Source organism: Mchenga conophoros, linkage group LG20 (genome assembly GCF_057382185.1).
Source record: "Mchenga conophoros isolate Kocher_MC1m ecotype Shallow Benthic linkage group LG20, M_conophoros_male_GT1.1, whole genome shotgun sequence".
Lineage (NCBI taxonomy): Eukaryota > Metazoa > Chordata > Actinopteri > Cichliformes > Cichlidae > Mchenga > Mchenga conophoros.
The window spans coordinates 33641479-33659736 of record NC_140545.1 but is presented as its reverse complement, the minus strand read 5'-3'; the positions used below and the strand labels follow the sequence as shown (position 1 = coordinate 33659736).

At 41.9% G+C, this 18258-nt stretch overlaps 1 protein-coding gene across 1 annotated transcript; it reads left to right on the top strand.

The window, feature by feature from the left end:
• Nucleotides 1-1401: 1401 nt before the first annotated feature.
• Nucleotides 1402-17559, top strand: LOC146551253 (synaptophysin-like). Its single transcript, XM_085259315.1, has 8 exons — nt 1402-1475; nt 6871-6936; nt 10448-10572; nt 10851-11049; nt 11122-11313; nt 13844-14059; nt 14425-14505; nt 15559-17559. The coding sequence occupies exons 1-7, from the start codon at nt 1458-1460 to the stop codon at nt 14488-14490; spliced, it is 882 nt and encodes a 293-aa protein (XP_085115441.1). The 5' UTR covers nt 1402-1457; the 3' UTR covers nt 14491-14505; nt 15559-17559.
• Nucleotides 17560-18258: the final 699 nt, after the last annotated feature.

Below are 18258 nucleotides of genomic sequence, written 5' to 3'. Positions count from 1 at the left end.
CTTTCCAGCTGTGCTGATTGTTAGAGGTTTTATTTATTGATTAAACAGTGACTTTGCATGATGAGTACTGCTGGAACACCAGGGTGACGGTTGTTTAAGATACTGTGCTGTGCAAAAGTCTTGACACACGACAATTCTTCATGTTTTAGGGAAACGAGTACAACAGTTTATTAAAGGAACATGATTTTTTGCAAATGGTTGTTGTTAATGAAGTTTATAAAGAGCCAATTTTTTTAAATGAATCATTCCACTAAATGCAATCAATGTTACTTTAACTTAAAAATATAACTATCTTTCAAAAGCACCGACTTACTGAAGTGACCTAAATGTTTTTGAACTTCAGTGGTCTAGCTTAATGCAATCTCTCAACAAATCAACAAGTGATGATGTTAATCATAATGACCTCTGAGTGGCAGGGTGGGGGGTGACTGAGAGGCACAGACTGTAAGTAAAGGATAAATGTAGCATGCTGGTTTAAGTAAGGTCTTATTCTTTTTAATGACCACCAGGGGGCGACTCCAGTAACTGCAAAAATGAAAGAAGACTTCATATTTGCAGTTTCTTGGTAGACTGAGAAAATAGACCTAGACTCTCACGGACTATGGTATGAATAAAATCAGTCCTAGCTTAAAGTACTCCTGAATACAGCACAATGTTCATTTTTGTTAACTGTGGTCATTATCAGACTCACATGACTTCTGACTGACACCAGGATGGCTGCAGTATCATAAAACCAAAAGTGATCAGGTGGCTAGCATCAAATAATTATTAGTAGTTATTGTTGTATCGAAACTCCATAATGCAGTCAAAGATGTTGTTTATACCTCAGTCTACATGTGGATACTGATGGGAACAGTTCCTTGTCTACTCTGAATTTCATTTTGGAACATTTGTATAGGAGTGCTCCCACAGGCACAGAGGGACCAGGATGAATGCCACTGCAATACGAATGTCTGTCAGAAATTTGGCTTTAAACTTTGACAAAAATTGAATTAAAGCCACTGAATGATTCAGGATTAAGATCTACTTGTATTTGTAACATATATTGGTTCCTAAATTGTGTAAGCATTAAATGTTTATTTGAATTAACTGTTAAATCAAATTATGAGCTGAGGTTTTTGTTTTAATGTTATAAAAATATAAATCTGCGTTACAGATTACATTTATACGTCACGTATTGGGTCACATGATCACAAGCACGTCACCACCACCTTCTACCGTGATGACGCAATCCCCCCCCTCCAAGAAATAAAAGCTAAATTTTTAATTTAATAAAATAAATATTTTTTTTTTAATAATCATATTTAATGTTTGTTTTTTTTAATCTGAAATGTTTCTTTGTTCTTGTTTTTTTATAGTAAATAAAATGATGTCGTGGACAGTCCCGGCCCCTCCACTCAACCCCCCTCACGCCTTCCCCCTCCCAGATCTTCTCGGTCCTCTCGACACTCTGCAGGATGGACGTCGTAAATCAGGTACAAACACTCCACATCCGCCTTTTTTATATATATATATTTCACCTGTCTGCTGCGGGTTGATCAGCTGTGGGTTCGGGTTGTGTTCGTGTTTCGGTTCGGAATTTGTATGCATTTTGCCTCCCGGTAAAGCATCTCCGTGTCGGCCGCAGGAGGCGGCTCCGACAGCTGGCGGAGGATGCCCGGGAGGAGGACATGGAGAGACGGAGGGGAGAGGCTCTCCGGACCGGGCTCGGTTCTTCATGGTGGTCCATATGTTTGTGTGTTTGTACCACTGTGTGTGTGTGTGGGAGGGAGGGGGATGTGAGGCGGACTGCGGGAGGTTTGGAAACAGGAGTGGCTGTCTGGGGTTTCCATCCCTGCGCCACGGTGTCTGCAGGAGGCCCGAAACAAAAACGCACAAACATGAAAATATCAGCAGCCCCGTGCGCCCGTGATGAAATGCTGTGTGTGTGTGTGTGTGTGTGTGTGTGTGTGTGTGTGTGTGTCTGGGCTTGTAAAATGGCAGCCGGGGGGGGGGAGGGGGAGGGCGTCCTCTCTGCTCGGGATGCTGATGCTGATGATGTTGCGGGTCTGCCCGGATCTGTTTTTCTCTCGCCGTTTTCCTTCTACCTGATCCGCGTTATTTAACCCGGGTCTAAGCGGGTTCACCCAGATGATTCAGCTGCTCCTCCTCTTCCTCCCACCCCTTCTCCTCCTCTCCTTCATCAGCTACCTTTTAAGATGGAGACCGAGAGAAAAGCCAGCATTGCTTCGCCGTTAGTTTCTATCACAGCCCGATATTTCATATCCAGCTGCTGTTTCACCGCCGCTTTATTTTTACTGTTTTAAACTACAGAGGAGAAAAAAGCCCGGGAAAGCTGATGAAAGCTGCTCTGTGTCAAACGTGATTTCAGTCCAAAGCTGACTTCTGTCGGCCTCTTTGATCGCTTGCATTTAATTAATGATGTCATATCTGAGTGTTCTGTGTTACGCTTCATAACAAACTCCAGAATTTTACGTCCCTCCGTTTAAACGCAGTTTTTGTAGTTTCCCACTGCAGAATTTAACCATGTCCACCACCAGGGGGCAGCATTATTACAAGTGTTACAGATGTTACTGCTCGTTTCGTCTTTAATATTTTTTATGGACTTGTGGTGGTTAAAACGAACCAATTAAAATCAGAAAACTCTTAAATCCTCGATTTCTATGTTTTAATGTAAAAATATAACTGAAACATTTGGTTTTCCTGACTCTGTCATGAATAAATGTTACACTCTGATTAAATATGGCCAGTTGAGCCTATGTGATGATCTCTGTGAAGGAGAACCTCTGAAACATTTGGTGTGAGGGCTTTTTTTTCTGCTCTTGGCTTGTTTGTATCATAAAGAGGGGAAATCCCTGATACGGTCTGCTCTGGCTGCCAGCACAGAGGCCCAACCAAATATTCAGTTTTGGTCAAAGGGGAGGCACATAAGGCTGGATTGTTTCTCATAAAAGGACCATTGTGAACTCTGTGAATCTTGCACAGTCACTCTACTAGTGTCCAACAATAAAAATATGGCGTTGAACATGAGGAAAAAATGGGTCCCCTTTAATGTTTTAATATTCACACGATGCACAAAATAAAAAATCAGGAGCTCAGAAATGCTTTTTATTACAGACCACAGCAGCCGTACAGATGTCCAGTTTCACACATTTCTAGCTGATGCTCCTGTTTTTGGGGGGTTTTTGCCGGTAAAGCTGAGCTACCTTTCAGGCCCATCACAGCATGTGTTTGACATGATGGTGGTTTAAAAACACATTCGTACTCCCAGTGCATTAAATTTAACAGTCTAGCAGTACTCTAGTCTTTTTTTCAGCGTGCTGGGATGTGCTTCAGAAGAAGAATCTCTCCAGGTGAGGAAGGGTAAAGGCTGAAGGATGTGTATGTTCACCATTTTCACACTTGTTTTTGACAAAAAAGATCTTGTTTTGAGGTTGAAAAAAATATAATAAAATAGTTTTGTGCCATGTTAACCACATCCCAGAAAGCAAACACTTACCATCTGCAACCAGATGGCTACAAATGAGTCCAAAACCCGTGGCTATGATCCTGCGCAGTCTATTTTAGATCTCAAAGGAGTGCACTATTGTTTGTGGAGGTGGTATTCAAGCACGTTGTCCAAAATTTCATATTTGTGGGAAATGGATTTCATATCTTTTATATGTTTTCAGCTCTGCTCTTGATTACATGGTCAGATGACGGCACTGCAGTTTGCATGGCTGCAGTATCTGGTTATCCTCCTCTGAGCTTGTGACCTTTTTACCCCTCGGCTGTAAAAGGCTGATGGGGCATTGTCGTCTCACTGACGGGCGGGCGAGCAGCATGGAAGTTTGTGAATGCAGAATGAGGCAACATATTAGCCCATTTACTAACAACCATTCACGAGTTCGAGTCTCGGTGACCTCGACCTTAAGGTGAAAAACTTGGTGAAACTTGAGAGCAGGGCCACATAGGATTTTGAAATTGTTACCGTAGCTGTGTCTGTTAGGAGGCTGAGGGGTAGCACTGGTGGGTGCAGGACACAAAGTCCCGAGGCTCACCCATGTGCCACAGCCTTTGGGAACTCTGATCTGTGGTCTGTGTTGGATGGGGAACATCTGTAAAATAATGAAAGAAATGTTTTTACCTGAAGAGAAGCAAAGTCGGGGAATTTTTTTTATGACCTGTAGGTGTGCAAAAGGTTGGGATTCTGGTCTGGTGGGACGAACAGACTCTAGTTTGAGAAGCCATTTTATTTTAAAGCTGCCGATTAAATGGTGCTGGTGTTTCAGCAGGAACGCACAAAGTGCCAAGCAAAGAACTTCACAACATGGTGGAGAGTGGCACATTGCCATGGAGACTAAATTACTGTGCTGTGCATCACTTTTTAAAATGAAATCGGCGGTTTGTCTGCTAAATGTGTGGATAAATGTGTCCACTCTGCAGCCAATCACAGACCCGCCTTCCTGATCAGTTTATTCAGCTCTGATGTCGCAGGTACGAGGTGAACAGGAATGGAGACGGCTCAGTCCCCTGTGGAGCTTCCCGTACTGCACGTCCACCAATGGAGACGGAGCAAATTCCCGTCTCGCACACTGAAGCGTGTCAGTCAGTTATCCATGAGATTCATGTGTTTACTGACTTTTCCTGTAGCTTCTTTTGAATGTAAACAAATACTGAAAAGGGAATACCTTTATTCGATAAAGATCCAGTTTAACTGTGAAAGGTAACAACTGAACGATGTTCCCTCCTACTGTCAGAGTCTCAGTCAGTAAACAATCATTTCAGCTCTGCTGGCTGGTTTTATTGGATGTTAACAACAGATTCTGGCATCACTCCTCCTGAGATGAGCCCGCTCAGGCAGACCAGTGCAAAACTCCTAGAAGTCTGAGTCGACCTCAGCGCCGTCTGAGTGTTCATCAGTTTAAAATATCAGCATTTAATTAATTACTATTTGCGGTTAAGGATCTCGTGCATTTTTATTCTGCTTTAAACTGTTATCTGCAACATTTGAGTCTTTCAGTCTTCACTCTTTCATTTCTGGAATATGTCTGCATATAAAGTGAAGGCAAAAGCATTCTATAAATTCCTGTTTTTCCATTGTTGTTCATTTTTACTTCATTATATTTTCATTAGCCCTGCGTCAGATTGGCGGCCTGTCATAACCAACCTCAGAGACAGTGTTATGGTCCTAATAAAATAAGCTTACAATCCCTTTTTTGGTTTTATATAAAGTAGTGCCAGTTCACCACATGTGTCTCAAGGTACTTTATAATGTAAAGTCACAATATACAATAAAATAAAAATTTACTGGAAGTACTTTGATTATTAAACAGAACCTTTTAAAGTAATAAGTGAATAAAGTGAAATTAACTGTATTTGATTACAAAAACAACTTTTTGCTTGTTTTTATTCTTTTATTGAGCCATAAGTGTGTCTGCAGTTATGTTTGGTAATGAATGTAATACTATAATATCCCTAAAGCCTGTTTAATACCTTATCCTTGGCACCTTTATGCGAGTGTTGAATATCCCACGAGCCGAGCAGCAGGTTGAAATCTGAGAGGAAGAATGGATCTGTTTGTTTGAACACGGTGCATGATGCTGTCTGTTTGCAAGATGTGCTTGATGTGTATTTAAATCTGAAATGAAGATTTTAAAGTTCAATTTAAAATGAAGGATTGTGACATTGAACGCATTATAATTCATGTTTAGGTACATGTTTAACTCATTTTAAATGAAGAATAATCAAAGCAGTGACTGAGTCATTGCCAAAAAGCTGAAACATGAAAGTGTTCCCAGAAAAAGAGATGATGATTTCAGATAATCTGGCAATGATTTTTGCACTGTTTAAAGAATTTTATGCATTTGTTCTCAAGTAATTGGATAATTATCAAAGTCTCAAAAATCATTTGAAATCTGTTAAGTCATTCACATCCAATTCTGTTAATTCTGAAGATTTCTTCGTTGAATTGTTCCAAATGTTTTTCAAACGATCCAAAAACATTTGCCAGTTTTTCTTCATTCCTGCGTGTAGAATAACGTCCCTGAAACGCTCTGGAATCAGAACAAAGTTGTTCTCTGACATTTTTAAAATTTCCCTGCACAACAAATCTTCTCCCGATCAGTGAAAATGAGTCCAGCTTTTTTCATTAAAGCTGAAATGAAGTGGTGAGAAAATCATTTTAACATCCAGAAACATATGCAAGGATCATTAAGACTGAAGGACTATTACACAGCAAACTGCGGGTTTCCATGTGCAGTTAGATCGTCTCCTACAACGTAAGAAAAGCTGTTCAGATTATTGCAATAAAGAAACTTTGTTGTGTAGTTGTGAATAACATGCATACAAAAATGTTATATACAGATAAATTCTGTCGCTTATTGCATGATGAGATTATCATGACGGTCTCCTCTCCACTCCCAGTGTCTGCATTTTAGACCTGCAGTCTGAATCATTCATTAAGTCAGCTGACTCGGTATGATGGGAATGTTTTTTAATGTTGCCAATATTCTCAGTGAATTGTTATTATTGATAACAACAGTTGAGCTCAAAGTTTCTCTTGATGAAAGTCTAAACATGTCGTTGATGGTTAATAGAAATAAGTCCATGAAACCACGCTGACCCTCCTCTCTGCCACCTAGCATCTCTGTAGGTGTTGGTTTGCTTGTTTTTGTTTTTCTAGGATGGTTTTAAAGTACAGAAAAGTTTGGAAATATTTTGGGGAAAAAGTTTTCTTCCAAATGTTTCATTTAGCAGAAATGATGCTGCTGTTTATGATGTTCTGGCCCTGAGTGAAAGTGCTCCTGACAGCAGGAGATCCGCGTGCTCGTCTTTCGTCAGGCTGCTCGGATGAACATAATTAACCAGTGTGTGTCTTTCTGTCTGCAGCTGGTGGCCCAGGGTCAGTTCAGGGTGCTGAAGGTTCCTCTGGGCTTCATTAAGGTCCTAGAATGGGTGAGTTCATCAGACCAACAGCTGCACCACAAAAACCTGCAACCACAGCACAGATGCACCGTATCCTCCAGAGTTTTTAAGGACGTATAACTCCCGGAGCTGAGTTCACGTTCCTGTTTAAAGCTCAGAAACATCATACACCATCAGAGTTTAATGGTTCACCTTAGATGAAAGCACAATTCACACATATCCATGATCATGTATGAACGAATAATTTTCTTCTGTTTAACAGCTGATCAGCTTTAATGTTAATATTTAAAGTACGCATTCATGACTTGTAATAAAAACATATAATAAAACATAAAAATCTTACTGTATCAGTTTTATTCTATGTTTGTAGCCTTTAAGCTGCTAAAAGTTCACTAACTGCAGGTATGATTCAGCTCCTACTATTAACGAGCTAACCTTCTGGTTTTATTTTGAAATAAATTGTAGATGCCAGCATCCACACAGCAGGGGGCGCTGTAGGGAGATTGAAATCCCCTCCCCCTCAACTCGCTCTTCTTTTGGTTTTTCGTTGTGGATAAAACCTCGTACATCAGCTCAGTCCGGAGGGTTTTTAAAAACATTTTAGGGACCTCATAACTTCATAGATGCAGGAGATATACACATGAATTTTTCAGATGTATTAAAGTTTTCATTACAAAAAACTCAGTGAGCTTCAGCATCATGGGATGTATCATAGTTTAAAATATGTTACAGTAGCAGAAAGAAGCATCGGTACTCCTGGTCGTTTGATCTGATTTATGATTGTTCACTGTGGGGGGAAAAAAACAACTTAAAATGAATTTTCAGTGAAATTTCAGGAGTCATTTCATCATCTGATATAAGTATCTGCTCAAAACAACCTTTAGCATATAAAACGTCTCCTTTTATTTATGTCTGTGAAGGTTCTCAGTCATCCAGGTCATCATAGTCTAAGGAGCTTGGAAAGAAAAAGCGTCTGGACTTTAAGTTGCTTGAAGACGTTTCACCTCTCATCCAAGAAGCTTCTTCAGTTCTAGGGTCAATCCCCTCAAAGAGGGACAAAAGGACCTCCTGATGATCCTCTACCTAATCACTTGAGCCAAGGTGTGAAAACAGGTGTGGGTCCTGGGTCCTGAAAACAGGGGGGGGGGGTCCTTTTGTCCCTCTTTGGGGGGATTGACCTTAGAACTGAAGAAGCTTCTCAGATGAGAGGTAAAACGTCTTCAAGCAACTTAAAGAAGTCCAGACGCTTTTTCTTTCCAAGCTCTTTAGCCTCCTTTTATTTACATTTTCACACCAGACTCGTCAAAAGAATCCCTGGTCGTGGTTCTTTGTTTATAATATGATCATATTTTTAGCAGCAGCGATGTTCATGTGGTATATGTAACAGTTTCAACATCTCACATTGATAACAGAGGGTCTCAGGTACAGACATCTGTGAAGATTGAAAACAAGCATAGACATAGATCGGTTGTCCTAATGATTTAATTAGCAGGTAGGAGAGATCGGACACTGATAGCTTCGTCAGTGATTACAGATCCTGTTGAAAGTGCTGTCTGTGGAGATCACTGGTTGCTTCACCAAGAGAAATGGGGAATAAAGCATGGGAGGTCTCAGCCAGTGTGCCTCAATACCTCAGATTAAATGTGAGCGTTTAGTTAGATGGACGTCCCAAAAAAAACCCTGTTAAATCTCAGTCCAGGCTGACCTTCACACACTGGCTGACAGGGCGCATGTTGACTTAACTTCATATATATGTTGTATCACATTGTCAGATCAACTCTATAAAACAAGTCTGAAAACATAAAACCTTTTCTAAACCTTCAGACAACAAGGAAATGGCTTATTCACAAATTCCACTGAGATGCCGAAGGCTGGATGGGAAGTGATGTAACAGCTTCAGCTCTCAGTACTGTATGTATGTTATTAAATATCGCACACCCACACACTGACTGAGCAGATGGTCACAGTCAGACGGCCCAATCCCTACTTGGCAACGTGGATGTGGGTTCATGCAGCCTCCTTGCGAGGACCAAGTGTGAATTTTCAGAATTGTGTGGATGTTTTATGGCAAATTTATAGGGAAATGGGGACAGTCGAAGCAGCGGTTCATCAGGCTGTTTGAGCCTCACGGCTGGTCCTCACACGTGTCTGAGTGTTGGCTAGAAGAGCATCACAGCTGGTGTCTACAGATGTGGCAACAGCTGTAGAAAAGCAGGGACACTTTTTGGGACTCTAGTTGTGACACTAGTGGCAAAGCGGGAGCACAAGTGGGATCTTTTTGGCAACAATTTGTTCCAACAATGGTCTGGTATCAAGCCTGTTTCTTCTTAGATGTGCACACTTTTTTGTTTTTTGCACTTTCTTTTGCACAGTAACATATCTACCCTGGTTCAAAGTAGGTGTGCTGAGTGTCAGGTTTTTAGTTATCAGCAGGTAAAAGCAGAACAATCACAAAATCCCTGCCCCCAATCACAGGGCAGGGATAGCTCAGTAGGTAGAGTGGTCGCCCCATGATTGGGGACTATAAGGGGTCTGGATATTAAAAAAAATAAAAACTAGTAAAAACTGCAGACCTCCTTACAAACCACATCATACAGGAGTTTAAACTTTGACTCCTGGATACAAGACGATGAAAATAAATCTGGATCTTCCTGCATGTAAATCACGCAAGGCTGCGAACATCTTAATGATGACCCTGGTTTCACTTTCCTCCACGTTCTGTAGCAGGTGGGGAAATCAGTGACATCACACATAAAAACGTCACCAAGTTCCTCCCGCTGACTCAACGTGAAGCCTGTTTTCATCAGGCCGCTGAAGTCAGTGTGCACAGCTCTGTGAGGCCGAGGCAGTTGTTGGTTCGGTTCCTGTCTGATATGCAAAGCTTCGCAATGAGTCGCTAAACATAGACGTGACGATGAGTCATCATCCTGCAGGAGCCAGCGCCTCCTCTGCTTCAGCAGAACTGCATTTATATGTATTTAAAAAAAATAGCAGCAATTTTTAGCCACAGGAAGGTCACGGCCATGAAAAATTGTTTTTACTGAGGATGCTGTTTGCAGGTCAAAGGTCAGGTGACACAGTCATGTCAGTTTCTTCATCCTAAAGAGAGTCTATAAATGCATGTAACAGTTTAGTGTTGCTAAATTCAGTGCAATATTTGAGCAATTGTAAAAATCTGCCTGCAAGTGCTGAATTTATTTATTTATCAATAAAAAAATTAATTAAGCCGTCCTAATGAACCTAAATAACCTTCTCTACAAAAACACAGCTTCTCCTCTTGGAGGCAAATAAGTCTTCAGTCTCTTTGTGATATAATCATGATTTTTATTTTTCTAGTCTGAGTCAAACAGAGTGACCTCTGTGCAAAACCACGAATACATCGTGTTTTGGATTTTGGTCAGACTAAAAGGAAATGGAAATTAGAACCTGGAACAACTTTAGGAGTGAGATGAAAATGCTGTGCTATGCCACATACAGGAGGATACCACTGCTGCGAGTAATGCTTGTGATGTGTTGTTGCTCCTCCTTCTTCCTCCCCCAGTTCTTCGCCATCTTCGCCTTCTCCACCTGTGGCAGTTATTCCGGGATGTTCAAGATTGCGGTGGAGTGCAAGAACCGGACGCAGAGCGACCTGAAAATAGAAGTGGAGTTTGAGTATCCCTTCAGGTCAGAACACGGACAGACGCCATAAACTCTGAAGCTAAAAAATATTAAATAAAAAATTAAATGTTTAAACTTCTTTCAGCTCAATTTTATTTATAAATGTTCCTCAGGCAGGACCCCTGGGTCCAAAGCTTTGAGGGGTGTTTTGACCAGATGGTGTGACTGTCGGAGCTCTAAAGTTATTAACTGTGTATTAGTTCTTGTTGGTCACCAATGTCTGAACCAAATGTTGTATTTTTCACTTTAGCTTCACCTTCAATAACTTTAAACTCCTCTGTCAGACTCCACCAGGAGTATTTTCATGCCCCCACCTGTAAGTCTGAGAATAAAGAACCGATTTTCCTGGTTGGCGACTACTCCTCCTCGGCCGAATTCTTTGTCACCATCGGCGTCTTCGCCTTCCTGTACTCTACGGCGGCTCTCAGCATTTACGTCTTCTTCTTTGAAAAGTACAAGGAGAACAACAAGGGCCCACTGATCGTAAGTACAGCCACCCGACTTCCCAGCTGACCTCTGAATAACCTCCCTCACTCTGTCTTTGTGCCGTTTCAGGACCTGGGAGTCACCGGAGTGTTTGCCTTCATGTGGCTGGTGAGTTCGGCAGCCTGGGCCAAAGGTCTGTCCGACGTAAAGACTGCGACCAACCCGGATGAAGTCATCACTATGATCCCCGCCTGTAAAGAGGATGAGAACAGCTGCCGTGAAGTCCACGACCCGGTTATGTCTGGATTGAACACCTCTGTGGTAAGACTTTCACTGGGCCTGGGCACATCTGAGTCTTGCCATAGGACGGGGAAAGTTCATGGATACTACAATACTAGAATGTCAGTACTGACCCGCACAGAATATTACTGAGAAATGTCTGTAGGTTCTGAGTCATCCAGGGCACGAGAGTCTTAAGCACTCGAGTAAAAAGAAATTGGACTTCTTTCACATGAGCCAAGGTGTGACCCTGACGACTCGCCTGATGACAGAGTAGGTAAGAGACTCTCGGGACCATGTCCAAAGTGACGGCGCCTGTTACACACCAGCCTCGAGCCGGAGTGCAACACGAGGAAAGCAAAAAAAGATCGCAAAGAAGTCAATCACACAGCCACGGCTTTACAATGACTAGTCGTTTTATTAACTGGACAGGTAATGAGCGTCAGGGTGGGCATGGCCAAAACAACAAACAAAACACACTAGAAATAAACCAGAACTAACTTACCTATAGTGATAAAACCACAAAAGAAAATACAAGCCTCTTACCTGTCTTCACTAACCAAAACAGGAGAAAAAGGTTCTAAAAAGAAAAGTCTTCCCACCCCTACAGCTACCATGTCCAGTTAGAGGTCTTTTTACACCGTTTACACTGCAGTCTAGCGCTTCTCATCCCGGAAAACTCAGTCACACAGCACACGGGGCCAAACACGCAGCTCGCTGGAAACAGGAAGCAGGAGGGGCTGCCGGCCTAGTTAGGTCCCAATTTGTAGCCGGCCTCATTCCATCTTCCCCCGATGGTCAGCCTCCACCTGGAAACTTACATAGCACAAACATCACAGAGTACAAACAACGCCCCCCTCTGGTGTGGTGAGTGACAGTACCACACGGAAACAATGACCTGGCTCATAACAGCGCCTCAAGAGGAACTCATGAGCAGTTAGAACAGAAGTCCAGTAGTCTTCAACTCGAGCTTAAGATTAATGAGAGATTAAAAAAAAAAAATTCAACATGTCAAAGAAGCAAGATTTCAGATATAATGTCAACTAAATGACATAAACTAAATAACAATGACACGTTTAGCACCGGATTATAAAGAAAACTGGTGCTGGATCAAACTCTCTGTTTATTGAAGATGGGTTTAAATTCACTTGTTTCAGGTCAGTGACATAAATGTTTAATTCTGTCTTAAAGTAAGACAGATTTCACACTTGGCTGTTTTTGTACTGATGAAGTAACTGCTGACGGGGCACTCGCACTTTGTTGTCCTCCTTCTTTTCCTCCTCTTCCTTTCTACCTTTCGCTTTAATGGATTATCTTCCTCCATCTGACCCTATCCATAGCATCCTCCTCCTGCTCCGCCACATCAACCCTCTGCATGTCCTCTTTCACTAGAACCATAGATCTTCTCTGAGGTCGTCCTCTTTTCCCCCTACCTAGCAGCTCCATCTTAAAAATCCAGTCGATCAGTGTACGTGCCCAAACCCTCTCAGCTTTGCCTCTAGGACTTTGTGCCCAAACCGCTCGACCTGAGCCGTCCCTCTGATGGACTCCTTTCTAATCTTGGTCACACCCAGCTCGACCTCCTGTCTTGCTGTCAGTGCCACTGTCTCCAAACCATACAGTATAGCAGGTGTCATTACCATCTTGTAAACCTCCCCTTTCTCTCTTGCTGCTACCCTTCTGTCACTCCTGCTCCTCTTCACCTATCTTGTGCGCTGTCGGTTGCTTTAGATGATTGATCGTGACACAGGATGTTGATTTTGATCTTGTTCTTTTCGTCTTCACCATCAACCCTGCTCCCTGTTACTGTAACCTAAATACGTGAAGAAAAAAAAACTTTATGCCCCTAAATTTCAAGGTGCCTCCATGATTTACTTTTATTAATCAGGATGCTAACTTAAGCTAATGAATACAGTTTATTTTCAGTTATTGTTTGTACTTTGGATGGTAGAAGGCATTAAAAAAAAAAAAGAAAACAAAATCAGTTCTTTATCAAATGAGGGTGGATTTGGGAACCTCTTGGAGCTGAAAGAAACTCTTAAAGCACTGAAGACTGCATTTGCTATATTTAGTCACTCAGTGAGGCCTCAACCCCAATAATGCAAAACTTAAAGCCATAATATACTTTAAATGGCCGAGTTATCCCCATTCACCTAAAACAGGTGAATTTCTGTCTTTTGTCCTGCCTGCCTCTTCTCACTCCTAAGCTGTCGCAGCCCTCGATCGTTCTGCCAGCGGATTCTTCCTGTCAAAAGGGAGTTTTTCCTTCCCACTGTTGCCAAGCGGCCAAGTGCTCATAGGTCGTCTGTCTTTTGGGGTTTGTTTCTAATATTGTAGGGTTTTTGCCTTGAGGTCACCTTGAGGTGACTGTTGTGAATCGGTGCTATATAAAAAAAAAATACTGATGCATTCAACTGCAAAGTTCTAAGCTATTTTAACATGGGAGTCTATTGGGATTGACTAGGTTTTGCAGAAGTGGCCATTGGAGGAAGTGCAGCTCTTGGCACTTCTATCAGAATCTGAATTTGGTAACAGAGAATGACGTGATAACCCTCAGCTTCTCCTCTTGCAGGCATTTGGTTTCATTAACCTGATCCTGTGGGTTGGAAACCTCTGGTTCGTCTTTAAGGAGACGGGCATCATCGCTCCCTTCATGCGGGCTCCGCCTCCTGAGAGCAAGCCTGCCGCACCCGATGCCTACGGCCAGCAGGGAGCCTATGAGCAAGACCCATATGCCAGCAACCAGGGAGGCTACCAACCTGACTACAGCCAGCAGGGATACAACCAGGTGAGTAGACGCACTGATGATGCTGGTAACGTCAAACCTGGAACCTCAAGGGAAGAGTTTAGCTGAAGCTTTGTGACTCGGTAATTTGATTTTGGTTGAAACATAATTTATCTCCTGATGACCTGTTTGATCAGAACAGACATCTCTAACATCTGCTATTCAGATGATGGGTCAGTTAATTACATTATATGTGATAATTAATGTATATGATAATTGTTTAAAACAGAAACACTTTGCTGCCCATGACTGTAGATTGAATTTTAGTCTTTGAGTCTGACATTTTACATACAAAATAAGTGATCATTAATCAAGAAAACTGAATTCATCCTATGTATTTTTTTTATTTTTTATTTTTTGTCATCCAGGAAGCGCAGTATGGTCAGGGCTATGGCCAGCAGGGGGCGCCCACCTCCTTCTCCAACCAGATGTGAGCTGACAGGAAGAAGGTGAGATTGTGGAGGCTTAGTGAATGCCTCCTTGCTGCGTTTAAGTTGAAGGTTCAATTTGAAGCATCACTTTTAGTATGTTGGGCCCTATAAGTTCTGTTTCTTGGAGTCAGAAGTTTCCATATTTAAAACTGAGGTTGCAGTACGACGACATCAGCTAGGTGCAAAGCATGCACACAGATATCTTCCAATTATTAACAGACTAATAAAACACTAGAATTTCACTCACCAAAACTGAAGAGCAAACCTCTTGATGGCACATCCCTCACATCAAGCCATCATATTTCTCAGTTTAGTTAAAAATACAAGAGGGTCCCAGTTCAGTTTACCAGGTTGAGTAGGTAACCCATACACCATAAGGCTAATACAAAGGTCCAGAGTGGAATCCACCTAAAGGCCACTTACTGTTCATCTTCCCCCTCATTTTTCTCCTAGATTTCCTGTCTGCTCTCCACTGTTCCATCACAATATCCAAAAATATATTTAATGAATGCTCAGGCTTTGTACCAGGCTCTAAATATGATTTTTACTTTATTTTTATTTTACTGATGTGAAGCCGGACACTTTAACACAGCAGTCTCTGGGGATTTTTGGAGTCTGCCTCAAGTGGCCATTAATGGAACTGCAGTTTTGCCAACCAAACCCAAGGACCTCTATCAGAATGTTTTTTCACATCTTTAAATGTGTGAGCTAATACTATGTTCATCTGCTGTGTATTTATTGAAACAATCATGAATGTAAAGCTTCATATTCATGCGTAGGAATGTTGTGAAATGTTTGGGGCTCTATAGGGGGACTAAGATGTCATCCTCGTTTATTTTCTCTCGCTATTTTTAGGGATTTGACTGTAAATTTTAAAGATTAAATATTGTATTTTTGTTTCTGGTTTCTCCAGGATGGGGATTCGTTTTTAGTCACTGACGCAAAACATTAAAACTCGAGGTTAATGTTGCTTTTTCAAAAAGACTCGTCGGTGAATGAAGGTCATTTGAAAAAAGCCAGCAGCTTTTATTTATTTAATCAGATTTTTTTCCATTTGTCTTTCCTTCACAGGACAAGTCGGAGTGAACCAACAGTGGGTCGCTTGCAACCAACCCACAATGTGACACTCCTGGCTGCAAAGTTAATGGGTGGGGTGGGGGAGGGATGAGGGGAAAGGGGGGGTTAGATGTTCACTATAATGAATTGATGTGTAAATGACTAAAAAAGAGAGTTATAGATAATAAATCCACAACTTGAAGAATCCACCAAGACATCGGTGACGAATAGAAACCTGAAACCAGTGACGATGTTGATAAGAGTTATTCATATTAATTAATCTGTGGAGAGAATGTATGTTTGTGTTGTATAGATATCACTATGAACAGATATATAATATAGACTGAAATGTTTCCTGTTTCCTATTGAGCTGCCCTGCCCAAAGTTTTATGCCCCGCCTCCTTACATCAGCAAACCAGATTCACACCAGCCAATCGTGAAGCTGTTGAGACTGGGTCCACACTGAGAAAAATCCAATGAAAACCAGATTTAAACCAAAATGAGAACCACATTAAACAAACTAACAGAGCGTCTGCCAACATCACCTCCCCGCTGCATGTAAATATCAAACAGGAAGTGATGTCAATTTGAGCACATAGTAAAACCCAGTCCGGCCTACAGCATCACAGTGACGCCCGGTGGAAACTGGATCCAAAATGGCCCCTCGTCATTACAGTTTGCACAGTTTGTGTGTTTAATGGGCTCAGCCGAGCTTCGATCTGCTGTGTGTTACATTCCAGCTGCAGAAACGTCCATCTGGACGATCACCGCCACTAAAACTAAGCCAGATCTGATTCTACTGGCTTCTACTTTGGGTCTAAACTCGGCTAAGACCAATCTGATGATTTCAATGTACTGCTATGATGCAACGGAAACGCCCATCAGGAGCAGGCAGTACAGTTCACTGCCCCTCAAAGGGCTTCCAGATTTAAACCAATTAGAAAGTGAAGGTGGGCTTTTGGAGGCGGGGAGCCTAAAAAGAGACAAATGAATGGAAGACTAAGTATGGGATAATTATTTGGACTGACTTTGCAAAGCCTCTGACTTTGCTTTGTTCACAAAGATCAGAGGTTTTAAGCAACAGCTGTTTCCAGTACCCGATAAATATCTTTACCTGGAAACGGTTTCTATGCAGACAGCAGCTGATGATTACATCCTGATACAAGTTGTTGTGCTATGAGTCTACATTTGTGGCATCAACAACTCAATGGCAGACCAAAATTTTAGATGACTGGTTTCTTGGAGTTTTTCCACCTTGATGGGGGTAAATTTCCCCACTTGGAAACTCACTTTTCCCATTCTAAATGGTGGCGATGTGAAAATTCAGAGCACAAAATTCAGTTAAGATTCCTCCATGACTTACATGTTGATCTCAGTTATTGGCTTAAATCTTCAGATGGATGCTTCTGTCAGCGAGCTACTTTGAAATGTTGCAATTGTTTTTTAAATTTATTTTAATTTGTCTTCTGTTAGCCAATCGAGTCTTTCTGGAAAGTTCTGGGTCTATAAAAAAGTGATGCTTCTTCCTCTTCTTCTTCTTCTTGGGTTGTTTTTCTTGAAAGTGAAGCTGTTTTTAGCGTCGGTATCTTCCTCCCGCATGGTGACGTGTTTACTGCTCGTGTCGTTCAGTATCTGAAGATCAGTGTGATTCTACTTCCTGTTTCCTGTGTGTGTGCGCGTGTGTGTTTGTGTGTGTGTGAGACCATTACCTGTCCATACCACTTCATTGGCTCTTTTTATCCTTTCTCTCATCTTTTATGCTTTTAATTCTCCTCCATTCACTTTTCTTTCTTTCCTTGTTTTTTTTTTTTTACCCTCCCTCTTTATTCTTCATCATCCTCTTCTTCACCTCTGTGATGTGTCCTCTTGTGTCACAATAGTCTACCCGGCATCAGTAACCATGGCGATGGTGTTGACAGTGATGATGTGTGTGACTTGTTGCTATGGAGACATCCCCAACCCAATTCCCCCTGCTGTGTTTATTCAATGGAAAGTTTCAATAAACGACAAACTCATCTCAGTCTGATTTTGTGTCTTTATACAGTCGAGTGAGCAAATGAAGGGGAAATGAAACTGGGAAGAAAAGGACACTAGATGGGAAATGCACATGCTAGACCAGGGGTAGGCAACTCCAGGCCTCGAGTGCCGGTGTCCTGCAGGTTTTAGATGTGTCCTTGACCCAACACAGCTGATTCAAATTGTTAAATGTTCTCCTCAACATGTCTTGAAGTTCTCCAGAGGCTTGGTAATGAACAATCATTTGATTCACATGTGTTGACGCAGGGTGAGATCTAAAACCTGCAGGACACCAGCACTCGAGGCCTGGAGTTGCCCACCCCTGTACTAGACGCTTAAATAGATACTTGGCAAATGGACAGCTACTTTTATACCAATACTTCTATATAGTGCTTTCTACTCTGACCATTCAAAGTGCGAGTACCTTGTTGGACCTCCTTTTGTCTTTGGTGCTACCTTAATTCTTTGTGGCATAAATTCATCGGGGTGCAGGAAACATTGCTCAGATTCTGATGTGTTCCAGTCACTTCCAGGCTGATAGCAGTATTATGTGAAAGTGATTTTTGAACAACACCCATGAAGTGGTAGGCCACATAAAATCACAGAACGGGGTCAGCAGGTACTGAGGCGCACAGAGGTCACCAACTAGGTGCAGAGTGTTAAGGTTCAAAATATTGGGGATGGAGACAAGAGAAAAAA

What these genes read in the sequence shown, in the direction of transcription:
- LOC146551253 (XM_085259315.1), top strand. An exon ending in TCATTAAGGTCCTAGAATGG is followed by an intron (nt 6,937 to 10,447) that starts GTGAGTTCATCA and finishes TTCCTCCCCCAG; the next exon opens with TTCTTCGCCATCTTCGCCTT. An exon ending in ACAACAAGGGCCCACTGATC is followed by an intron (nt 11,050 to 11,121) that starts GTAAGTACAGCC and finishes GTGCCGTTTCAG; the next exon opens with GACCTGGGAGTCACCGGAGT.